Genomic DNA, 26,314 nt, shown 5'->3' on the forward strand with positions numbered 1-26,314 from the left:
GGGGGAAGGACAAAGCACCAAAACCTCTTTCCTCCTCAGAAGAAGTTGTAGGCAAGTATAAAATAATACACACTGGGCTAAAAATAAATTCAGTGAAGAAAAGGAAGTATATCTTCACACAACACATAACCAATTAATGCAATCCGCTGCAACAAGATGTCATAGTAACCACTGGCTTAGGCGGCTTTAAAAGTAGTTCCTCATATTTCTAGTTTAGTAGTCTATGAAAGACTACCTGCAGTTCAGAGGCAGCAAGTCTCCAAAAACAAGTTGCTGAGGGGCAAAACATGAAGGCAGACTGGTGCCTGCCTTCAGGCACAACCTGTGGGATTCTCAGAAGCATCTAGCTGGCCACTGTTGGAAACAAAATGCTAAACTAGAAGTGCCACTGGTCTGATGTAGCAAGTATATTCTTACATTGATATCTAATCTATGGCATATTCTGAGCTTAGAGACAGGAAAAACCCTTGAAAAAAACTGAACAGTATTTCAAATTATTCACTGACTAATACAAGACAGTCATACTTCACACTTCTAGCCATATCTTCACAACTTGCATGCAGCCATGAACACCACCACTCCCAGACTGCAGGGAGATTTGTGGCTAGTCAATAAGCAAAGACAGGTTCTTCACCATTGCCTGTCAATTTCCACTCATTCCTATACTGCAAGAGTGGGATTTTCCAGTACTGTCTACAAGAACTCCACAACATTTTTCTTGTGTGATTACATGCCAATACTGCACATGTATTGAGTTTATGTTTTTGTTGTTACAATGCAATTTGATTGTAAATACACGTAACCAATCGAACTGTAATGATAGTGGCAGAAATCCAGCAGAGTTTGAATGAAATCAGTGGGCTTCTGTGCTGGATTTTGGGTAATATTTACAGGTATTTATTTATTAGAATTATAAACTACCATCCATCCCAAAGATGACACATTTCTGTCATTAAAAAGCACAATTAAAAATAAAATAAAAACCTATTTAGAACATTGAAAAACTGTTTAAAAAACACCTAAAAACAATAAAACATCTAAAACTAATTTAAGAACTGATGATCTTAATTACCACAAACCATGTACATATATTTCCTTGTTTCTCAGTCACTGAAATAGTGCCCTTCCTTGGTTCTGATGTAATGGGTTGATTTACACCAGGGGTCACCAACCTAAGGCCCATGGGCCGGAAGTGGCCCGCAGAGGTCGTTTGACCGGCCCACGAGCCACCACCAAACTGAGCTGCCCACTCGCACGCTGCACTAAACAAAATCTGAGTTGGCGTTCAACATATGAAGAAGACTCAAATTAATAACATGAATTAATAAAACAAAAATTCTGAAGAGGAGAAGGGATCTTCCCACTTTCTATCCAACCTTTTTCTTCTTCTTAAGAGACAGCGGTGTGTGGAATTGCCAACTTAGGTTTACTGATGTGTTTATTTCTACCTCCACTCCACCCCAGTTCTTTCAGAGGAGTCTCTAAACCTGTACGTCTGATCCTCCTGCCTTGTATATTTTGTATAATCCTGAGAACATATTCAGATTACAAATATTCTAAACTCCCCCCCCCCAAAAAAAAAATCAATTAAAAACAGAATGGTCCTGATATAAACCAAGCGAAAGCCACAGGTGTCAGGACTGTTCAAAAATGACCTCTATGTGTATTTCACAATCAGGTGATGCCTTTATTAGGGCCAACAAAAATGTCATAAAATAGTATCTTTATATCACTGTAGTTAAAAATTTCATCTATAAATTTTAATTACAGCACTTCACTGCTAGCTAACTAACTTCTGATAGTGGATAACAGAAAAAATAATGAGCCTAGAACCCACAGGGAGATGGGAATTCTTGCAGGTAGGAAACACAAAAGAAAAAGGAACAAAGACAAGGGGAAAGATAAACAGAGAAAAGATTACAAGGAAGGAAGGAAGAGATATAAAAGACACAAGCAGCTGTGACCTAAACAGAATCTGAGTGAGAATACTGAATAAACAACCAACCACTGATTGTTATCATTGCAAAAAGATCAGACTCTCCCTGATCTGTGCAATTTCCTGTTAACATTGGTGGCATTCTGCAATAGATTCAAAGCCAAACCAGACATGATAGTAACATCTCCATTTGGTTAAACTGGACAATTTTCAGAACAAATGGAGTGCGGGTTGAGGGTGCTAAAATCTCCCCTCACCCTAACTTTCCTTCTCACAATCTGTCTTCTTAGGGGCTTTTCTCCTCCAATACCAGAAGTATGTAAGCTCAAGTAACAGGAATAAAATAAAAGGAAAGAGGCAGGCACTCAAGCTGACAAATCCCATCATACCTTGCGTCTTGTTAGCATGTTGTTCTTTTGCTGTTCTCTTGCTAGACAAGTCATAGGCAAACTCGGCCCTCTAGATGCTTTTGGTACTACAACTCCTATCATCCCTAGCTGACAGGACCAGTGATCAGGGATGATGGGAGTTGTAGTTCCAAAACATCTAGAGCAGCGGTTCTCAACCTGTGAGTCCCCAGATGTTGTTGGACTACAACTCCCATCATCCCTGAGCTCTGGCCTTGCTAGCTAGGGGTGATGGGAGTTGTAGTTCAACAACATCTGGGGACCCACAGGTTGAGAAAGGCTGATCTGGAGGGTCGAGTTTGCCTATGCCTGGGCTAGACACTTCTATAAAGCTCCCTTTCAGTCCCTCTCTCTACCCATTTTTACAACTGTAAAGGTAAAGGTAAAGGTACCCCTGCCCGTACGGGCCAGTCTTGACAGACTCTGGGGTTGTGCGCCCATCTCACTCAAGAGGCCGGGGGCCAGCGCTGCCCGCAGACACTTCCGGGTCACGTGGCCAGCATGACAAAGCTGTATGTGTCGAGCCAGCGCAGCACACGGAACGCCGTTTACCTTCCCGCCAGTAAGCGGCCCCTAATTATCTACTTGGGGTGTGCTTTCGAACTGCTAGGTTGGCAGGCGCTGGGACCTAGCAGCGGGAGCGCACCCCGCTGCGGGGATTCGAACCGCCGATCTTTCGATCGGCAAGCCCTAGGCGCTGAGGCTTTTACCCACAGCGCCACCCGCGTCCCCTTTTACAACTGTACTGTAATGCAAATAATAATTCATCATTAGACAGATACCAACAACAGAGAGAGCACAGTGGTGGCAGCAAAAAGACCAGAATGGGACCTGAGCAGAGTTGTGATTTTCAGCAACTGACAACAGTCATTATGCCTGCCCTAAACTTTCAACTTGCAGTGTCACTGGATGACCCTGGGTTCTAGAGTTATAAGAAAGGAAGAAAAACTTCTCTTTCTCCAGACATCGTGCATAATTGTATCCACCTCTGAAATGTCACTCACCCCCCTTCCCCCCCCCCTAAACAAAGAAATCACTAATATTGTAATCTTTCCTCACAAGGAAGTTGCTCTAGCCCTTTGATCGTTTTCGTTCCCCTTTTCTAGCTCAACAATTTCTTTTATGAGTTGCAATTATAAGAACTGCAGACAGTATTTCAAGTGTAGTCTCACCATATTTTTCCATAATGGCATTATATTTGTGGTTTTATTTTCAATCCTTTTCCTAATGATCCCCAACATAGAATTAGCCTTTTCACAGCTGTAGCACACTGGGTCAACATTTTCATCAAGTTATCCATCATGACCCTGAGGTCTTGTATCCTGGTCAGTCGCTGCCAGTTCAGACCCCAATAGGGTATTTGTTAAGTTAGGATTTTCTTCTCCAATGTGCATCCCTTCACACTTTCTTACACTGAACTGCATATGTTATTTTAATAATGCTACAAATTCCTTCGGTGTTCTTCACAATCCCTGACAGAGCTGCTGTAAGAATGGTTGAGGTGAATATGAAATCCTTTGATATAAATACTTACAGTGGAATCTTATACATGTTTCCTCAGGATAGCAGGCATAAGATTGCACCAAGGTATTGTTATATACTCCCCAATTCCCTCAGGAACAGCAATGTCAGTTTTTTAAAAATACAGTGGTACCTTGGTTGTCAAACTTAATCTGTTCCAGGAGTCCGTTTGACTCCCAGAAAGGTTAAAAAACCAAGGTGTGGCTTCTGATTGGCTGCAGGAGCTTCCTGCACTCAATCAGAAGCCGTGTCGGACGTTCGCAAATCAGAACACTCACTTCCAGGTTTGCGGCGTTCAGTAGTTGGATTTGTTCAACAACAAAGGCATTTGACTTCCAAGGTACCACTGTACTTTGGACGAGTGCACTCTGGCCCCTTCTGGTGTACATAATATTTACAAATATAGAAGTACGGCATATACTGGCAACACAACACTCCAGAAAGACAGCAGAATCACTTCAGATCTTCAGAGTGATGCCCTGCATTCACAGGGTGTGCTCAGCAAACTCACATCTCTCTTCTTCTCCCTCTCCAAAACTACCAGCTGCTGTTTGTCACACCCATCTGCCCTCTCCCATCTGCTGTTGGATGCCATCTTATCTAGGTTCCAAGATTATCTCCTTAAAACAGTCAAGAGAATTCTCTCGCTATCTCCTTAAAATAGTCAGGAGAATTCTCCAGCTATCTCTTTATGTTAGGCTCACACTGAAGAATGATCAACCAACCAAACAACAAAGGAATCAGCTGGCAAGCATACCAGAATTATTCACATATACTTCAAGTATGTGTAGTCAAAGTGGAAGCACCAGGGAGGTACTGCTGCAATCTAATGCAATAGGGTGAGTCATATGGTACAATAATTGCCTTCAGCAGATGCCATGCCTAGCTCCATCCCAAATTTTTGTGAACATATTGCCTTTCCACATTACTTTCAGGCCAATTGTTCAAACCACTTCATATCCAATCCTATTCCTCTTATTTTTGTCTGTTCTCTCCCTTTGTCCTTTAGGAGAAAGTCAGGTAAATATTTTTCTAGACTTGCATGGGTGTTTCTTTCAAACTTCTCCACTCTTCCCATCTTTTTCCCTCAGCTTTTTCTGCACCTATGCTATTCAGTTCCTTTGTCTTCAGGACACCTGTTGATTCCTCTTCAGCCACACTAAGCATCAAACTCAAGCTGCATACACACTATACTTTAAAGTGCACCCCCTCCCCAGCAATAATTATGGGCACTGCAGTCTGTTGAGGGTTGCTGATCATTGTAAATCTGTGGCAGGTAAACTACAGTGCCCAGAATCTTTTTAGGAGACAATGTGCTTCAAATGTGCTTTTAAAGTATGTGTATGCAGCCTCAGTCATTTGTTCAGGCTGAATTTAAGCATGTAGAAGTATTGAAAATGAAATAGTAGAATGGACTGCACCACTTCACACTAGAATTGGGGGACCACATTTTAAAACTATATAGAAGAAAACTAGCACAGCACAGATGGGACTTTCCCCCTGAAGTGCTAGTTTTCTACTTGCAGTGAGTTATTTTTAAAAACAGGGAATCGTTCTAAAATTATGAAGTGGTATACCCCTCAAGACCCTACCACCACATTCCACAACATATATACAGTTGTCTACATAAATGATAGAGTGGGATACATTCTACACAATACTTAAGACTGCAGGTGAGGGCCTATTTTGGAACATTCCCACAAGGTTTTCCTCAAAAGTAAAAAGTAGCATATCAGGGAGAAGTCTTTCTGCATCCAAGCACCAGGCCCATTTGCAGACCAACTCTATGTTACAAAGATGTCTGCAAACATGACATGAAGGCTGGCAACATTAACCCTGCCATGTGGGAATCCCTTGCTGATGACAGCAGTGCCTGCACACAGTCAGGTCGTGTATCCAGAGCAGTAAAGGTAAAGGGACCCCTGACCATTAGGTCCAGTCGTGACCGACTCTGGGGTTGCGGTGCTCATCTCGCTTTATTGGCCGAGGGAGCCGGTGTACAGCTTCCGGGTCATATGGCCAGCATGACTAAGAGGAGAAATGACCACTGGGAGGAGCGCAGAGAGAGGAAACGCCATGGTGCACCTGCAGAACAACCGGACGCCTTCATTTGCCCCAGCTGAAACAAAACATGTCTCTCCTATATCCGTTTCTAGAGCCACAGCAGGTGCTGCAACTCTCCCAATGGTTTAGCTTCACCCCCAAAGGCACACTCCTCCTCCACTGACTTGAGTCAGACGGATGCCATATGTAAATATGTCTTTTACATATGGGAATATTAAAAAACACAGCACCTCTTTCCCACTGCAACCTGACATGGTACACTCCGGAAACATACTGATTTACCTTGTCTATACTCCTAACTACTCCTCCCCCGCCAAAAAAACAAAATTAACTTTGCTTTCTGCTTCCTAACCTTTCCCAACTGTTACCTGAGAGTGCTCCTTCTAAAAATTCCCTTAAGAAACCTGCTTATGGAGGTGGAGCTATAAGAAACGTGGCTTCGCTTTCCAGAGAAAATGCACAATACCGTGGCTCGTTTTGACAAAAGCTAGCGCCGGAAACGCCCAGGCTTGGCGAGGCTCCTCCTTGTTTCCATCCGCTGCCAGGAGAGGGAAAGGCCACCTGTGGGACCGGCGAGAGCAAACAATGGGAGTTGCAAATCCCCACGGCGGAACTTTCGCCAGGACAACTCGCAGGTTCCCCGGAGCATTATTATCTGTGCGAGTTCTCCACAACTTACCTGCATGCACACGTGCTGGGAAATAAAGAATAAAAAATGAACAAAGCCAAGCTTCACCCCCCCGCCCCCCACAGTTCCTAGTTTCATTAACTTACGAGCCACGAAGTTTTGGGTACTTTCCAAAGTTTTGCAGCGCCAACCCCGCGTTTGGTAGCCTCCCCCCCCCCCAAAAAAGGAAATAATGGATACATTAAATCTGGGTTCGTAGTTGACACCCAGATTCCTCCAGTTCCTTCCGGGAGTGTGGGCGAAAGCGAAGTTTGCTGCCTCTTCCCCTTCAATCCACCTGCGCCCACAGGAGGTGAAAAATGCCCAAAATGTCCTGAGGGCGGAGGGAAGAGCCCCTTCCCCTGGACATACACACGACCCCCCCTTCATTTCACCTCCTTGTAACACGCATATGCCACCCACACGGGTGGGGGGGATACACAGCAATGAGGACCACACACATACATCCCGAGGACCACGCGCGACCACTCGCCTCGGCTCCCGGGCTCCACGCTGCCATTCTCGAGGGGCGCTTCTTGCGGCCGCCCGAGGGTCCCCCCGCCCGGCTCCTCCGCCGCGTGCTCCGGCTGCTGCCCCGCTTGGGCGCCGGGGCCCTCTTCGCCGCCGCCGCCCCCGGGCGCCTCCACGGGCACCACCGTGAAGTTGGTGGGCATGGCAACTCGCTCCCCGGCCGGGTCCCGCCGTGCCGAGCCTCACACGGACGCCGCGCCGCCGCCCTCCTTCCCCGCCCACCCGCGTTAGCAGCCGCGGCGGGAAGAGTTTGCGGCTCTTTCCCCCACACCTCCGCCTCTCTTTCCTCGGCCGGCCCCCTCAAGCGCCGGCGCTGCCGTTGCGGCCGCCGGGAGCTCCTCCGCTGCCAGGCGGGAGCCGCGCCTCACGTGAGGGGAGCCTTTGCCTCAGAGGGGAAAGGCGGGAAGAGCTGCTCTTTGTTGAACGCGGCGTCGGCGAGGGGCAGAGGGAGCCCCAGCCCCAACCCCAACACACACACACGCAGAGCCCTTGAGCTTCAATTCAACACCCCTTTGCTGGCTCACACACATCCTCTGGCTTGATTCAACACACACACACACAGCCCTTTAATTTATTCAACACCCCTACCCCTTCATTTGATTCAACACCCCCCTATACACACCCCTTGATTCAACACCCCCCTTGATTCAACACCCCCCTACACACACACACACACACACACACAGCCCTTGAGTTTATTCAACGTCCCCCCTTTATTTTGATTCAAGTACCCCCTACAAACACACACACACACACACACACACCTTGACTTGATTCAACACACACTGAGCCCTTGAGTTTATTCAACGTCCCCCCTTATTTAATTCAACACCCCCATACATACATACATACAAACACACACACACACACACACACACACACCTTGACTTGATTCAATACCCACAAACACAGAGAGAGAGCCCTTGAGTTTATTCAACACCCCCACCCCTTTATTTGATTCAACACCCCCCTACAAATACACACACACACACACCTTGACTTGAGTCCACACACACACACAGCCCTTGAGTTTATTCATCCCCACCCCTTTATTTGATTCAACACCCCCCTACAACTACACCCACCCACCCCTTGACTTGATTCAAAACACACACACACACACAGCCCTTGAGTTGATTCAACATCCCCCACCCCTTTATTTGATTCATCACGCCCCTACAAATACCCACACACCTTGACTTGATTCAACACACACACACACAGCCCTTGAGTTTATTCAACACCCCCTTTATTTGATTCAACAGGCCCCTACAAATAAAGACATACACACCTTCACTTGATTCAACACCCAGGAGAGCAAGCCCAAGCTTGCTCTGAATGTGAGAGGGTTTTGTATGTGGGGCATCAAAAGCAGCAAAGGATACATGCATTTGAGACCATATGGGGTGCATCTCTCCCCCCTCATTAGCGAATAATAACTGGGACTAGCCATCAAAAGTCACAGATCAGAGATGCTCATATTTTTCATCGATATGGCAGCTAAAGGCAATTATCTCAGGTCAGAGATGTTACTGATGTTAAAGGTGATCTGTAAAACCCAGTGACACAGCATCCTCACAGAAAGTAAGAAGCTGGTAGTAGGTTCTTCATTGTGGCTTTTCTGTGGCAAAGCCCCCCCCCCCCCCCGCATGCAACGCTAGTCACCATGCAATTGTTCCACAGTATTTGCTTGTTTAAGGTTTTTATATGGTGCTTTCTGCCAGATATGACTTCAAAGCTGTTTCCAGACAACAAGGAAATCCGTATCAATAAAATACTTACAGGGCAATTAAAATATCAGCAAGAAAACAGCAATGATAAGCATCAGTTCCATGATACAAATAGAGACTAGAAGCTAAGTGTGGCTTCCAAAAGTACAAGAAAGCAAACAGGTTATTTTTATTATTAAATTATTAAATATTAAATTTGTATACCACTCTATACCCATAAGTCTCAGGGCAGCAAAACATAAAGATTATGGAATCCCATAAGAAGGCGACAAATACCCTTAACATAATAGCACAGTTGTGTGTGACAGCCAGCAAGGAGTAATAGTGAGGATCAACTCCACTGCCTTACCAGAGAGTGGAAGGGTTAAAACAGAAGCTAGCAAGTAGCACATAGGTGATAAGACTCAATAGCTTTTAGGGTTGCTGCAACTGAAGGTTTATTTATATCTGTTTCTTTATAAGAGATACAGTCTCAATAACTGAGTGAAGGTCAGATGTCCTGTTACACAGAAAAGTGGGCAAGAGAGTACGTACACAATGAGAGCCATAATCTTTAAACATAAAACAACAGCCCTTCTAAAACTGACTTGGCTGCTGGAACATTTTCAAGTGCTCCAAGTTAAGATAATGATACCAGCAGCAGTTTTTTCATTCGTGGTTTGCACTGTGGAATCTGCACGTGTTGCTCAGAGTTTGATACAGGAATGCTTTATACAACTGCTGCTTCCCAGAAGGCACATAACGTGAACCTTCAGGACCAATGCTACTCATTTCTCCTCCAGCCAATAAGTTGCTTTTTACAGTCCCAGATGATTTTGTGTCGAACTTTCTCCCCTCCTTGTTTCTCACTCAATATTCTCCATCTTCTCAGTAACCAGCATCTCTCAGCAGCCTGTCTTTTACTCCAGGTTCAACTCCTACTTGCCACTCATCCTCAGAAGGCTTGCTGCATACATATTCTTCTGCAGCAGTGAGCTTAGATAATGGTAGTGGAAATTGTACATAGCCCTTAGGGGTAGAGAGAAGTGGTGTGGCCCCTTTAGTGTACAATTCATTGCTACAAGAGTGGTGGTGAATTGTCATTCTAACTGCATGCCAGCTGTTATCAATGTTGTATGATTTATATTTTGTACATTACCCTGATATAGTAAAGGTAAAGGGACCCCTGACCATTAGGTCCAGTCATAGCCGACTCTGGGGTTGCGGTGCTCATCTCGCTTTATTGGCCGAGGGAGCCGGCGTACAGCTTCCCTGATATAGACAAATGTAAAAATTAAATAAGGTTTGGAAGAATGACAGTTGGAGGCAGAGCGGACAGAGCCATGTGAAAGCAGTTGGAAGGGGAATGTGGATGTAAGATATGGGGATAGGTTTGAGAGACAACCTGAATGGTTCTTCTAATAGAAACAGGTGCATCATATCTCTTTCCTGCATCTGTCCCAACCAGTCACGTAAGGGCACTCGCCTCTCGCTTCAAACCTGTCTGGCCAGACTACCATTGCAGTCCAGAAAGGTTTATTTCTTGGTGGAAGGTTCAGCTTGTAGCCTGAATCCCACATACTGTTCCCATTTGACTCATTGCAACACCTACACCTAAGGTGATGCAGAGAACAGTTAGACTGGAAAAAGGAGAGAGCAACTCAGGGCAGAGCCAGCCTGAGATATTTTGCCACACTTTCCAGGCAGCAGCTGCAGGTGACAAGCACAGGATGTGGCAAAAGGAGCACATTTTGGGGGGCCAGATTTGCCACCCCTCCCAGCTGTCCCTGGTCTGCTGCCTATCTCAGGGTGTGTTTGGGTTTGGGGAGGAGTTAAATAGATAAAACTGAAATAACTTATACTTTTAAAAATATTCTCAGGGCAGTTCTTTCTGCCATAAGAATCTAGAAGGAAATCTTTTGCTTGCCTCCAACCTCCATATAATTTTAGTAGCAGAGGGTTTATCTGACATTGACTCTTTTACATTTATATTCACACTGTAATCCCACACATGTCTACTCAGAGGTAAGCTAGGTACACCAAAGTAAGTGTATATAGGATGGCAGTATTACCTCTGAGGATGTACAAGGCCTACTGGATATTCTCAAAATCTCTAACTGTGGTGTTATATGGTGCAAGCAAGCAAGGAATTCAGGGGGAAGGAGGACTCTCTGCTCCTTGTCATCCCTCTTCCACTCCCCTGCAATATATTTTTTTTAAAGGGCTGTGTATGGTGATATTTAAGAAGCACTGTGAAATTTGGAGGGTAAACCCATAGATATGGGAAAATAAAAGGGCATAGGTAAGTAAAAGGGCAGATCCTCTAGCAGCAAAAGAGTCTGGGAAGAAGGAGGCATAATGAAGTTTGCGGCACATACAAGTGCCATATTGCGGCACACACAAGTCTTGTTGAGAACAGACTGGGAAGAAGGAGCACCTTGCGAACCCCCTTACAAAACATAGTAGAGAAGCTGTCCACAAAAGACATATGCAGGCTGTGAACATGATAAATAAATGCTTATCTTAGCGGAGACTGGCAGCAGCCTTAACTAGGGTGCACAAAAAAACCTTGCAGGGTTGTTGGGCTCAGATGTTGTTTTTTCTGTGCCCCAGTCCCTCCCTGCAATAAACACTTCAGGGACAAAGGGATGGCTCAGCTGTTCTTCATGTTCCTAATGTTGCTTCCCTGCCCCTGCAAGCTGGCTTCTGCTTCTGAAAATTCCAGCAGCATATGTGCAAAATTATTGTGCATGAGGCTTTGGGGGGCAAGTAGGGGTTTTGGCCCTAGACTATGGTATTTTTCTGAAAGGTAGCTTCAGGTTTTTGCATCCTGGCTTCGTTTCAGGTTTGGCATCCCCAAAGTTTCTGCATATGAGCATCTCCTTAACAAATGGCTCTGGCTAATCAATTATTCTTAAAGGGTGTATTATTTCAATACATATTTGGAACAACAGCTCAGCTTTTTTTCTTTTTTGTTCAGGAATACATTTCTTTTCAGACTATATCATGATGTTTTAAAGTCTTCTGGTGTTTGTGTGTATATGATGTTTGCAAGTCTACCATATAATTTACCTCTAACTGGTATTTTAGTTTTATGGCAATTCCCTTTTATTGAAGTTAAATGTTACTGTGGTGATCATGTTGGGTTGTTGAGCTGGCTTTGTCACTCTTACATTACAGTCACCATTACCATGTAATTCAGCTATATTTAAGTTTTAAATCAAATGTTCTACTCCTCTTAGGACTTGCTGCCAAACCCATAATTGACTGCCTTGAAAGTTCAATGAGTTATAATGACAATATTATCTGCTCGTCTCTTTTAGGGAACAAAAATTATGGTTATTCACTTAACCCTTCTTAAGTCCACCTTCCTGCAAATATAAGAAGTCATAGCAAAACTTTTAGGGAAGAGATTGTAGACAGGCATAATCAAACTGTGCCAGATTAGCATTGTCATTTGCTGCAGAAATGCAATAATGAATTGTGGTGATGACACCTAGGTGACAGCTAATGTGGATTATTTATTATACTATTTTTAAGATTAGTGTAATCAAGGGAATACCTTAACACATTAATCTTCAGATCATGAGCTGTGACCTGACCTAAGTAGGTCACACAAATGGCACCATGGCCATCTTATAGAGACTGGGAGGGAAAAAGTAAGAGATGTGGAATATTTAAGAGAAAGCGTCAAAGAGAAGGCATGGAAGATAGATAAATAGTACAGACTGAAAGTGGCTAGGGGGTCCATGGAGTTAATTTATATTTCAGTTTGTGCAACATACATTTAAGACTCCCATTCTAGGCACATTTTCCTCCCAAAGTATTGTCTTCTTCATATTCAAGGAACAGAAACTGCACTACATTAACATTGATCATTTAGTGCTCACTGGTGAACTTGTCTATCATTTACATTTGCTTTATTTTAGCAAACCATAGTTCCACAGTTGTTTCTTTCCTCTTTCAGAAATGTGTCCTGTAAGTGCTGCTCGTATTTTATGCATGACAAATATACATGAGAGACACTGGTGAAATTAGCTCCTTAGTCGCCACAATTGGGGAGAATCCATAGGATGCCCTCCAGATGTTTGTTGGGCTACATTTCCCATCAGCACGGCCCAAGGCCAAGGATGACAGGAGCTGTAGTTGAGGAGTATCTGGAGGGCACCATGTTTACTCTTGACCCACAGAATTCTAGTTTGCTGAAAGCAGAGGCCATGTAATAAATTTATTAGACTTTCTATAGCAAATTTAGTGTGTTTAAAGCCTTTTACATGCATTAGCATACATACAAATTATATAGGAGACCTTTGATCAGAATTCTCAATATGTATATTTAAAAGCTATCACAGGGGCTGCTAATTTGCTTGGTCAATGGCAGGTAGTGGGGATAATCTATAATCTATTGTAGATAATCTAAGGAATTTGGGTAGTGTCAAATTCATACATGAAATACAGTTGATTTACAATAATGTTATTGGCAATATGCTATGTAACAGTTTTTTTTAAATGTTCGGATTCTAAATAGCAAGTCTACCACAATTAACTGAGAACAATTTTGACAGCTGTGTGACTAAAACAATATGCTGTACACTAATAAGAAAATTTATTTTATTATAGTCTTTAATTGGCTAAGCCTTTAATCTTCTCCTTCAGAAGCTTGCTAATCTGTTACTACTTCTGTAGCAGAGACCTATTAAATGAGCTTATTAAAAGTCAGTTCATACATTCAAGGAAGGAGTGCAAGTGACTTTCTGCTTCTGATGTAATATGGCACTCACTAAGTTCCCCCCGGTGTGACCCATGGTTCATCATGTTTTTATATCATTGCTTCTAACAGCAAACTCAAGTGGTGAATGTAGAAAGCGAAAACAGGGCCCTGAGAACAGGAGGCTCTCTATCAGGTTCAGGGGGATCTTGAGGTTTCCAAAGTACCAAAAATCCTTTTATACCCCACCCCTTTTATACCCCACCTGTCCTCAAATAATGGTTCAGGAAGGACTGGGCATATTTTAGTAGCCACAAACTGTTGTGAGTCATTTGGCAAATAAAAACTGAAAAGGAGAGGCAGGGAGAGGTGGGGGTGGCGTGGCTGGCTGAGACCCTGAACACAAGCACTCTTACTAGGACAGAGAATATACGGCAACATTTTATTGCAGAATCCTATTGCTTATCATTAACTGCATCTAGGGTTGCCACCTTTGGTTGGGCAAAATATGGGACAGGCTGGGCAAAATAATGGATGGGTGGGTGAGGATTGGGGGCACACACACTCTCATGACTCCTAACCCTCTCCCCCCACGCACCTTTGAGGAGTGGGATTCCCCACATTTGGCCTCCCTCACCACCCTGCCCTGTTCTCCCCCACAACTCATGAAGGTGGGCAGGGACCTGGGGTAGCCAGCTGGCTCCCACGGGTGACTTGAGGCCCAGCTCCAGCCTCTTGCCCATGCTGGCGTTGGAAGAGACTTGAGGAGGGAGGTGGGAGGAGAGGTCAAGTCGGGGTGGCGGAGGGGGCCAAGTGGCGGCAGACCTGCACCTTGCTAGACCAGTCGGTGGCGGCTGCTGAAGAGCACCAGAAAGAGGGAAGGAAGGAGGGGACAAGGGAGGGAGAGGAGGTTGAATATGAGCACCCTCCACAGCAATATTTTGTTGCAGGTCCCACTTGTGATAACACTAAACCTTAAACATATTTTGTGTGTTTACAATTACCCTCAGTCAAATTATTTCTAATTCCTAATTCAATGTGAAACACCAATATATATATGTCCATTATGTTTAGAGTTACTTAACTTATTAATTTAATTATCTTCTATACGCCAGGTGTTCAAGTGCTCATCAAGGAGGTTCTAGGGTAAGCGCTAACTGATTTAATTCAAAGTTAGAGTGTGTTTGCCCAGTCTAGCAATAATCTGACAAAACAGTGTTTGCACTTTGAACACATAGAACCACAACCTCATTAAAGGCAGTACAAATGTTCCACCCACCTACATGTTAGATAACTGAGAGGTCTCTAAACAGTGGAGGAATTACAATAATGTAGAAGTGGGAAATATGTCGTTCTGAATTCCTTTGGATAAAGGAGTACAGGTTTTCAATTAACAGAGAAAATCTAAAAATTCCTTACAAGTTAGCATGTGTGTCTGCTATGTGACTACAAAAAGTACAAATTGAAGACATCTGAAATGTAAAAACGTGCCTTTGGCATTTGTGATGCTAATGTAAAAGGTAAAGGTACCCCTGCCCGTACGGGCCAGTCTTGACAGACTCTACGGTTGTGCGCTCATCTCACTCTAGAGGCCGGGAGCCAGCGCTGTCCGCAGACACTTCCGGGTCACGTGGCTAGCGTGACAAGCTGCATCTGGCGAGCCAGCGCAGCACACGGAAATGCCGTTTACCTTCCCGCTGGTAAGCGGTCCCTATTTATCTACTTGCACCCGGGGGTGCTTTCGAACTGCTAGGTTGGCAGGCGCTGGGACCGAACGACAGGAGCGCACCCCGCCACGGGGATTCGAACCGCCAACCATGTGATCGGCAAGTCCTAGGCACTGAGGTTTTTTTAATTGTTTGTAACATGATAAGCCACCAATCATCCAGGGAGAAGTTATTTGTGTGTAACTTCTCTCAAGAGATGTTTGAGAGGCGAAAGATGTTGGAAGGTAGAATTGTATTTGTGGGGGATAAATGTATATTAACCAGGGCTTTAATTACTTAGTGATACCACAATTCTACCCACCTGAAAACCACATGCTTCCCATAACACCAGGTGTGAAGCAAATATGTATGTGCTTTTAGAGTGTAATGAGAAAAATGTTCTGTGCATGCCTAGGGGAACTCTTATCACTAGGGCCAGCCAGATACATTTTTGGCACCTGAGGGAGACCCCAAAATGACAGCTCCCTTCCTGTCAGGGCAGAAGGGGCAAGGGAAGATCAAGATCAACGTCATGATCTCCTGCCCTTGTGGACCCTGCTGCCTGAGGTGGTCGCCTCACCTTGCCTCACAGGTGGGCCAGCTCTGCTTATCACCCATTTTCTATTTTCACATTGAGACAGAACTTGTCCTTGGCTCATTCTGCACTTGTCCCTTTACTTTCTTTTACTGTAGTGAAAATAAGGGAGTAAGACAAGTTGGGTGTTATGCCCCATTCAGTCCTTTAGCACAGCACAATACAGTATTGTACTTTTTCTACAATGAGAGATTCTGAGGTTTAAACCTGCTTGAGCATTATGCCCTCTTGGAGGAAAAGGGCTTAATTATGGTTATTCATTTGTAAAAGAAATTTGCATAAACTCAGTGACTTTCTGCTTCTGATGTAATATGGCACTCACTAAGTCCCCCCCCCGGTGTGACCCATGATTCATCATGTTTTTATATCATTCCTTTTAACAGCAAACTCAAGTGGTGAATGTAAACAGGACTGAAGCAAAAACAGGGCCCTGAGAACAGGAGGCTCTCTATCAGGTTCAGGGGGATCTCTATCAGGTTCAGGAGGCTCTCTATCAGGTTCAGGGGGGTCCTTTTATACCCCACCCCTAAAGGGCACCTGTCCTCAAATAATGGCTCAGGAGGGACTGGGCATGTTTTAGTAGCCACAAAGTGTTGAGAGTCATTTGGCAAAGAGAAACTGAAAAGGAGAGGCAGGAAGAGGTGGGGGTGGCATGTCTGGCTGAGACCCTGAACACAAGCACTCCTATTAGGACGGAGAATATACGGCAACGTTTTATTGCAGAATCCTATTGCTTCTCATTAACTACATCTAGGGTGGCCACCTTTGGTTGGGCAAAATATGGGACAGGCTGGGAAAAATAAAACTCAGGGACACACTCCATAGACATGTTGCAGTAAGTTTTGTAAGGAATAATTTACAAGCAGTCCAACACAGAGAAGCAGGGTGCTTCTTTTTCTCCTCCTGGCCCTAACCACTGGAGGAGGAACGGGGGTGCAGAGGGAGCGCCGCATGCCGTGCCCCCCTGACATCGGGCGCCACGCCCCCAGAACACGCGGCACACCCCTGTGGGCGGCGTCACGCCCCCAGGGGGCACCAGCCATGCCTCCGCCTGCTCTCCGCCCCCGGTAGCGCAGCATGCGTCTTCACCACTGTTCCTAACCATAGCTGTCAACTTTCAGATTTGAAAATAAGGGATCAGCAGCCTCAAAAATAAGGGATCAGCAGCCTCACCTGTCCCGGGGACAGTCTACAGGATATCTAACAATGCGGGATAGCAGCGGGAAGCAGCGGGAAACGGCACTGGAATAAGGGAAGCAAAGAAAGGGAAGGTTGACAGCTATGTTCCTAATCCATTCTTGCGGCAATTTCCCCAAATTAAACAGAGAATACAGTGGTACCTCGGGTTAAGTACTTAATTCGTTCCGGAGGTCCGTTCTTAACCTGAAACTGTTCTTAACCTGAAGCACCACTTTAGCTAATGGGGCCTCCTGCTGCCGCTGCGCCGCCGCTGCACGATTTCTGTTCTCATCCTGAAGCAAAGTTCTTAACCTGAAGCACTATTTCTGGGTTAGTGGAGTCTGTAACCTGAAGCGTATGTAACCTGAGGTACCACTGTACAGCCGCAAAATTACTGAGATTTCTTGCCCTTAGTTTTCACTTGCCATTGCTGACATTGGAGGAGGGGAAGCAAACAAGGAGGAAAGGGTCAAGGAAGAGAAGGTTATGAAACAGGCATATGATAATGAGCTCAGTCAATAAAGTGATTCAGAACAAGAACCAGCTCCAGAGCCCTGTTGCAGCCATCCCTCTCTGGAAGGGCAACTGGGAGGCTACTGCTTGCATATTTCCTCTCGTAACTCTGTGTAAAATGACTACATATGTACTCTTTTCTTTAATGAAAGCTAGATATGCAGGTAGGGGTCCTGGGCCATCTGTAAGGGACCAGGCCCTCACAGGCCACCTTGCAGAAATGTGTCTAGGGCTGGTTATAGTATATCAAATGTGGATGTTTTTTTTTTTTTTTTAATGCAGGTCAGTTCAGCAAGACCTGACACTGGAGACTGATGGTGTCTTTGTAATATTTGTTTTGTTTACAATTATAGTGGCACAGCATAGTGGAAGCAAACAAGCATTCCTACAGCAAGTAGTAGATCACCAGCAAGGAACTTACATCCCTTCGCAGCTGCACTCACTGTTCTAAGTTATTCCCAGCTAGAAACTCTTGGCTCCTTCCTTGTTTCTGACAATTCAAACTCCAGCTGGTATGTATGCATGCATGTATTTGCTGTTTCTCTGTCCCCATTCCTCAGCTGGAGGGTTATCACTTTCTATAAGTTCTGAGAGATATCTCATCCCAAAAGCTGGAGACTAATTTCTTAGATATCAGGAGACCATCTCCTGCTCTTGGTTCCCACTGATGAAATATCCTATAAGCAAATATTCAGCCAAACAAAAAGAACTTCAGCCAGCAGCCATGATACCAACATTATCAACCTCTGCTCTCGGACAGAAAGTTAAATGAGATTAGATGTAGCATGTATACTCCACTTTTCTATTAAAATACTGTACTCAAAGTGGCTTACAACAATAGTTAAGGTATTTGACTACAATGCCCACATTCAGAGTCCTTGCCCAAGACCTGCACTAGGGCTGAGTGATATCTGGTTTTCAACATTGCAGTACAGTATATTACCAGCTAAGGGACGCAGGTGGCGCTGTGGTGTAAACCACTGAGCTTAGGTCTTGCTGATCGGAAGGTTGGTGGTTTGAATCCCCGCAACGGGGTGAGCTCCCGTTGCTCGGTCCCAGCTCCAACCAACCTAGCAGTTTGAAAGCATGTCAAAGTGCAAGTAGATAAATAGGTACCGCTCTGGCAGGAAGGTAAACGGCGTTTCCATGTGCTGCTCTGGTTTCGCCAGAAGCGGCTTAGTCATGCTGGCGACATAACCCAGAAAAACTGTCTGCGGACAAACGTCAGCTCCCTCGGCCAGTAAAGCGAGATGAGTGCCACAACCCCAGAGTCGTTCACGACTGGACTTAACTGTCAGGGGTCCTTTACCTTTTTATATTACCAGCTAAACACTGCGCTATATCAGTACTTTTAGAAGACATCTAAAGACATCTCAAACTTCCCTGTATTGGGAAGTTTTTAATGTTTGATGTTTTACTATGTTTTTATATGTTCTGTAAGCCACCCAGAGTGGCTGGGGAAACCCAGCCAGATGGGCGGGGTATAAAGAATTTTTTTAAAAATTATTATTATTATTATTATATACCACAATGTCTGAAATAAGGATGGTGCTACTATAGAGGCATTAGCTAGTTTCAAGGTTTTTCCCACATTGTGATTTTTGCATAGCACAGACACACACGATTCAAGATATATTGCTAGGTCTAAAATTATGAAAACAATATCACAGTATGGACTTCAAACTAGTTTTGGACAATATATTGCCCAATCCTAACCTGCACTATCTCCACAGAAGTTAGAGTGCAGTTCCTTAAGTTCCATCCTTATTCCCCAGGTCTTTAATTAAAAAAAAATACCTGCAGGAATTGATGCATTTTGTCTCTAGTGTACATGCATATAAGGGTATGTGCTTGGAAAACAGTGTCAATATATTATTTTCTATCCCCTTCTCACAACAACATATCTCAAGGTAAATGTTGCTGGATTTTGAAGTTATTCTATGGTAAGTCCTTCAGGTTCCATTATGAGGCTAAACGTTTTACCAAAGATGCTGAAAATGGTGGCAGTAATGAGGATTTCCCACCACAGCAAATACTCCTGATTTTTGCAAGGCAGTCCTATTTTAATGTAAGATTAAATAACTGCTGCTCTAAGGGAAGAACTGGTGGAGAGGGAAGGTGAGGGCAATGTGCTATCTCTGGATTTGTTCTTTCAGTAATGTTTTATGGCAGAGGTTGTGTATAGTTGCACAAAGATAACCATCAGGCTTTGTCTAATTGTTCCCGTACTTGTCAAATAACTGCTTGTAAAGTTTATATAATACCACAAGGTGACTCCTTGGCTGTTAAGCTGCTTGGTGACCTTCCCGTGCCTGTGGCTTCCCACCTACTTTTTATGTTTAACATTCCTCCTCTATCATCCCCATCTCTCCCTCTCCCAGCCACATTGCTCATTCCTAAAAGTCGGTGAATCAGCTTTCCCATCCACCATGAGAAAGCAAAGTTGTACAAATCTGCTTTTCAAATCCCTCAAGATAGTCCCGAGGACAGGTTGTTCGAATACCAGAAAAAGGCAGAAATGCTTTTCTTGAAGCTGAGCATACTTGCCAAGACTTGACTTAAAGAATCATGGACATTTAACTTGTCCTGAGACATATCTGTGTTAATAACAATCGTGTGAAACAAAATGGGTCAACAGAAACTGCTGTAGCAGAACAAAAAGGGGGCTGTGTACAGTCAGTTTCATGAGAAACATATTTAATGTGCATTTGAGGCAAAACTTTCTTAAGGTAGCATACAGCTGTTAGATAAAGCTTTTAGAAGCATAAATACTTCCAACTATCGCTGTCTAGTGTTGGTGCCAAAATCACCGAAAAAGTGAAACTGAGGAAGTGCTAAATATTTTGGGGAAGAATTTAGCAAGGTGTTGAAAAGAAGATGTAGTTTTGAATTATATTTATAGCAATGTTTTTGAACCATATAAACCACCTGATTGCCTCTGACCCTATATGGCACTCTGTGTGTAATGAAAACATCATGGCAGACAGAATAAAGATGATCCATGATCCTCCAGCAGCCTGAGCTATAATTATTTGTAGAATAATTGTACATTATTCTACATTATCATTGCCCAGAAAACACAAGGACATCCCTGAAACCTAGCTGACTTTGCAGAGGGGGAGAGTGGAAGGCACAAAAGAAAAGAAGAAATAACAAATAAAAGATGCCCTCTCAGTTGTCTGAGTATTGACCTGAGAAAATATCTGCATAATATGTTTCTGATTTTAATGCAGGAGTACTGTACCCCAGTTTCAAATGTTTTGAAAACACTGTTCTTCAAAAAACAGATTAATGTTAGGAATATGGGTTGCTTTAGAACTTCAGCAGGCAAGGTTCTTCTTATCACTGCATCTGTATGCCAGGAACAGTTAAACCTGCTGAATGTTTTCAGACAGAACTTTGGGTTGGCATTCAAGAACTTAGTCTGTTGGGAATGAAGATGAGTAGTTGTGCCCTAAGCATTTTGCATCCTGTTGTGTGATCAACATGCATGCGTAAAACCAAGCCAAAGTACAGGATTTTCAATCATTCTTAATTTGAATTTGTAAAACACGGAAGATTAGCAATAATGACTGGAAAAGAAACATCAAACATGCCAGGGGAAAGACGAAGCATAAATTAAAAGGCACGTTCTAAGTAAGTTTAATGCCAGACAGGACAAAGTGTTTTACATGCCCCATTGCTGGCTGTCTGCCCACTTTATGAAATATTTAGATAGGAATCTGAAGGAGTAAAAACTTGTTTAGATCTAGGTAGCTATTAAAGTACCAATTTAAGTCCACAGCACTCTGGACAGTAAATTTGTGCTAACACACACACACAAAAAAGAAAAGGAACGATGTATAAAACTGCATTCTAAAGTAAAATAACATAAAAATATTCAGTGTTGATATATCATGGAAGTGTAGTATTATAATGCAAGTAAACAAGCAACTACACAAGTAGATTTACTGTTGTGGTCTTAAAAACAACAACGAGTTACAACCAGGGCTATTTTTCAGCAGCAACTCACCAGAACTCAGTTCCAGAACTTATCTGGTGGGTGCCATTGCTATTAAAGAAGAACTAGGGCAGCATTCGTGGTGAGTTCCAGCACCTCTTTTTCCAGTAAAATAACACTGGTTACAACAGAGGACAGAACAGCATTTACCGGTGTTAAGGCTTACTGAAGCTAAACCTGTCTAGGTCTGTCCTGGTGTAAGGTTGCCAACTTTTTGATCAGCTATAAGGTTGCCAGCCTTTTTCTTGCCAAAAGTCTTGTGCCTGCATGAGAAAGAAATGGGAGAAACTGAATGGGAGACTGCCTTGGATTAGGGTTAATAATGTAAGAAGGGGAAAATGAATTAGATGTGATGGCTGCTGAAGAATTCTCTCTTTATAATGCAAGAGCCTTATTGAGTAAAAAGAGTGCACAGCCGCGGATATTGATCTCTTCCTGCTGGGTACGTTTCTGATAATTGGTCTCACTACTGATTTCAAAGCCCTGATGGGGAAAAAGGTGTAGGATCTCATGGTTTCGGGAAAGGTACTCACTGTATGAGGAAACCGTGTAATGGGTGTGTGGCACTGTGGGTTAAACCACAGAGCCTAGGACTTGCCGATCAGAAGGTCGGCGGTTTGAATCCCCTTGACGGGGTGAGCTCCCGTTGCTCGGTCCCTGCTCCTGCCAACCTAGCAGTTCGAAAGCACATCAAAGTGCAAGTAGATAAATAGGTACCGCTCCGGCGGGAAGGTAAACGGCGTTTCCGTGCGCTGCTCTGGTTCGCCAGAAGCGACTTCATCATGCTGGCCACATGACCCAGAAGCTGTACGCCGGCTCCCTCGGCCAATAAAGCGAGATGAGCGCCGCAACCCCAGAGTCAGCCATGATTGGACCTTTACCGTTAATGTCAGGAAGCAGCAGGACTCATTAAAGCTTCAATGGTATTTATTGCTGGACAGCAGACCAAAACTCAGCATAACAGCCACACGGGCAAGACTAATGCATTCACAGCATAAAATGGAGTGAGGCTGCCTCCCCCTGCTGCATTTCAAATCACATATGCATGCTGTTGTACAGATCAGAGGGGGCGGGGATGACTTCACCAAATGCACATTGCATGTCTCATGCTATTCATGCAATTGTCATCTGTGCATGCACCATTATCTGTGCATGTCCAACGGCTGCCTCAAAGGTACACACCTAAGTCTAACTGCAGAGTGAATTTGGCTTAATATTTCCTTTCAGATTGAAGCTGGTTTGATGGAAATGCCTCAGACAGCAGTACTTGTCAAGAAACTACTAGCATAGCTTTTCAACATGGATTCAAAAACCATCAGTGGGAGAGCGCTGGAGCCAAAGTAAACTGTAGCATCCACACATGATACCTTTAAAGCACATTTGGAACACATTTCTTTCCCTCAAATAATTATGATTCCAACTGCAGTGGTGCCTCGCAAGACGAAATTAATCCGTTCCACGAGTCTCTTCGTCTTGCGGTTTTTTCGTCTTGCGAAGCACGGCTATTAACGGCTTAGCAGCTTAGCGGCTTTAAGAAAAAGGAAACAAACTCGCAAGAACTCGCAAGACGTTTCATCTTACGAAGCAAGCCCATAGGGAAATTCGTCTTGTGGAACGACTCAAAAAACGGAAAACTCTTTCGCCTTGCGCGTTTTCGTCTTGCGAGGCATTCGCCTTGCGAGGTACCACTGTGGTTCCCAGTTGACTAAGGAGGGAACCACCCCCAAGGAGGAGAGGGGAGTTTCTATTACATATCAGTTACGGTATATCTCTTAAAGAGAGAGGGCAAAGGCCCCACACACTACAAAAAGCGAACAGGGAAAGAGTACCACAGATAATGTGATTTGTTCTTCAACCTTTGTACGCATGCACTTTTGTCTTCTAATATCAGATAGTTCCTCCTCTTTATATATTTAATTAAATGTGTATCTGTGCATTGAAATGTATTAAATGTATGTTCCATCATCCTCTCTAGTTTGGTCCCAGTTCTTGGTACAGTACATCTCCTGTATTTAAGCTGCAGTGCGGAACATACAAAAACAAATCTCATGGCCTAAAGAAGCATACCAAAGCAGGATTTTTTTATTTCTTGCTTTGAACAACACACCTACCCACGCCCATTCACAAAGTGTGTTGGGAGATTCCCAGCTGACACATGAGAAACAAGTCTAACCAATGTCCATAGTTTCATTTCTTCCTTTCTCACCTCTCCCTTGCCTTGTAAACTAAAACAACACAACTGTATCTAAATTAAAAGCAGATTGTGTCTCCCTCATTGCCCTTTCCCCTTGTGTCCCGAACAAGATATCCACTATAATCCCGTCCCCCTCTCCATAAATTCTTACCATGTTTACCTGGTCAAATCTGTTGGATGCTATATAAAACAATTCAAACTTTTTTTTAAGCTCTTGGAAAAAAACACTTCAAGGTAGGAGGCTTTGTGATTGACACAAGGGCTGGGCAATTAGAGGATTGCTGGTGCAAACTGGATTAACAGGTTTTGCCTGAACTAGATTTGGGGAGAAGATTGCAAGTGTGCTCCCAAAAGTCATCAGTGCAGAGCCTTTTTAGGGGGAAGGAAAAGAGGCAATTGGCTCAGGCCCTGCACATAGATCAGCACTGACCAACTATATATTCCAGCTGAGGAAGGAAGAAAAAAGGTCCTCAAATGAACATTAATAGGCTTTGAAGTGTCCTGCATGATTGCACTTCTGCCACTGCTAATCTTACATACATCTGCACACACACTTTATAAGTCACAAATACTTATTTTTGTTCTCCTCCCCCACACGTTGATCCATTTGCACAAACATATAATCCTGAAAAGCTGGCAAATACCCAGGTTCACGGTTTTGAAAAGGGGTCAGTGGCAGGCACAGCCTGACATTCACAGGTGTGGAGCAGCTGCACCTCCTGAAATTTCCTTTTCTGCACAAGAAAAGCCTTCTCCCCTTTGCACCAGGGCTACACCAAGCCAAATGCAGACCAGCCAAATACCGTGGCCTGCTTTGAGTTCAGGTAGAGCTGAGTGATTTTCCAGTTTGTACTGCCTGCCTGGAACTGGAAAAATGAGGGTAGGGCAATAAAGCAGCTGACAGACCACAGTAGGGGGCCTATGAGCTTTGACAGGCTTTTTTGGGGGGGCAGGGGTCACAGTCACAATTTTGTACTGGTATAATTCAAGTCTCAGTCTCAGTCAGTTTTATTGCACATAGCCAAAGGCTGTCGCAATGTACACAGAATTATTTGACAATTAAAAGAAAATATACTGAATTGATAAAAAAGACTTAAAACATTTATATTATCAAAACCTTACGCACTCTAAACAGAGCTATAAAAGTACCCCAATGTACAAATAAAAACATTAAACAATAAAATTCATAAGCTAAAATCATCACATGGCCACTCATGTTAAAAACAATATCAATTAATACAGTGTGCAATTTATACTCAGAGTTTGGTGACAAAGATAGAGCATAGCCTGAGGTAGATAGATAGGATCAAATAAATTCATCTCCTTCACAGTTAATGGCTACCTTGGCTATATAATTTGCTCTAATTTTCCTAGCAGCAGTTGCAAAAAGTACTACACGCCAGGTCACATACTTATATGTGTACTGGTATAATTCTCCCCATATTAAATTGGAGACTGAGATTGGAGGTCAGTTTGAAATCTAATGTGGGTTGCCCTTGTTGTCGCCTCAACTGTCTTTTTAAGAAAGCAGGCATATGCTCCAGAACTAGCTGTTTAGGTACAGAACGGGCAGAAAATTATTTCAAAGGGCAGCATGTAACTGTGTGGGTTCCTTGCACAAAGGTTAAGGTTTTTAAGAAGAAAACGGGAAGGTTTAAGGCAGGGGTCAGCAAACTTTTTCAGCAGGGGGCCAGTCCACTGTCCCTCAGACCTTGTGGGGGGCCGGACTATATTTTGAAGAGAGAAAAAATGAACAAATTCCTATGGCCCACAAATAACCCAGAGATGCATTTTAAATAAAAGGACACATTCTACTCATGTAAAAACACGCTAATTCCCGGACTGTGCACAGGCTGGATTTAGAAGGCGATTGGGCTGGATCCGGCCCCCGGGCCTTAGTTTGCCTACCCATGGTTTAAGGCCATTGCTGAGGGAACCCTTACTCTTGCCAGCAGGGGCCAAATCTTTGCAACTTGAGGTGAAAATGTCACTTTTTGCCTGCCGTTGTTTTGCCTGCAATGTTTAGAAGTCACCAGAAACTATTCCGGCATCTGCTCTGAGCTCCAGCAGGGGGAGCTGTACAACGAAAGGCATAAAAACAATGGAAGGCCTAATTTTGTGAGGACAAAATGGCGGCAGGGGCAAAAGGAAAAGAGGAGGAAGAGAATCTGAGGAGGGAGTTGCAACACAGGCCCTCCTCATTGTCCTGTTCTCTCTCACACACACAACACAGTGGACACATTGCTCTTGCAAATCCTCCATCTGTACTTCTGTTATTGACACGTGTATTCAGTTCTCCTCTGCTTATTTTCCCCTCCATGTTGATAGACTGGAAAGAAATGTTAATGGAAGAAGGAAGCTAATTGTGGAAAAGGACAGCCTCCCAGGAGGAGATATGTAGCAGCAACTTTTTCAAAATTTTTTTTATTGATTTTAACATATAAATTATAAAATGTACCACAAAACTTATCACTTATAAAATCTTTTTAGACTTCCATCAGCACCTCTGATGATCCACCGTTTTAACCACTTCTTATGCATTTCTTAACTTTATATTGCCTTTATATCTCTTAACAAATCATCC

General features: G+C 43.8%; 2 protein-coding genes across 9 annotated transcripts in view; one reads left to right on the top strand and one right to left on the bottom strand.

Annotated features, from left to right (window-relative positions):
- SLC12A7 (solute carrier family 12 member 7) overlaps positions 1-7,514 on the bottom strand; it is a 91,511-nt gene extending 83,997 nt beyond the window's left edge. For 2 of the 4 annotated variants that reach the window (XM_077933392.1, XM_077933391.1), the window contains exon 1: positions 7,089-7,514. In XM_077933392.1, the coding sequence (XP_077789518.1) occupies positions 7,089-7,269 (181 nt within the window). In that variant the 5' untranslated portion in view covers positions 7,270-7,514. The remainder of the gene's footprint in view (positions 1-7,088) is intronic. The other 2 variants (XM_077933387.1, XM_077933389.1) reach the window with 2 other exon arrangements.
- Positions 7,515-24,885: 17,371 nt separating this feature from the next.
- The window catches only part of MAJIN (membrane anchored junction protein), a 33,211-nt gene continuing 31,782 nt past the window's right edge, over positions 24,886-26,314 (top strand). The window contains exon 1 of one of the 5 annotated variants that reach the window (XM_028738007.2): positions 24,886-25,288. In XM_028738007.2, the coding sequence (XP_028593840.2) occupies positions 25,147-25,288 (142 nt within the window). In that variant the 5' untranslated portion in view covers positions 24,886-25,146. Of the gene's footprint in view, positions 25,289-25,315; positions 25,335-25,375; positions 25,709-26,314 lie in introns of those variants that run through there. The other 4 variants (XM_077933412.1, XM_077933414.1, XM_077933409.1 and 1 more) reach the window with 4 other exon arrangements.

The sequence above is a fragment of the Podarcis muralis genome, chromosome 8 (genome assembly GCF_964188315.1).
Source record: "Podarcis muralis chromosome 8, rPodMur119.hap1.1, whole genome shotgun sequence".
Lineage (NCBI taxonomy): Eukaryota > Metazoa > Chordata > Lepidosauria > Squamata > Lacertidae > Podarcis > Podarcis muralis.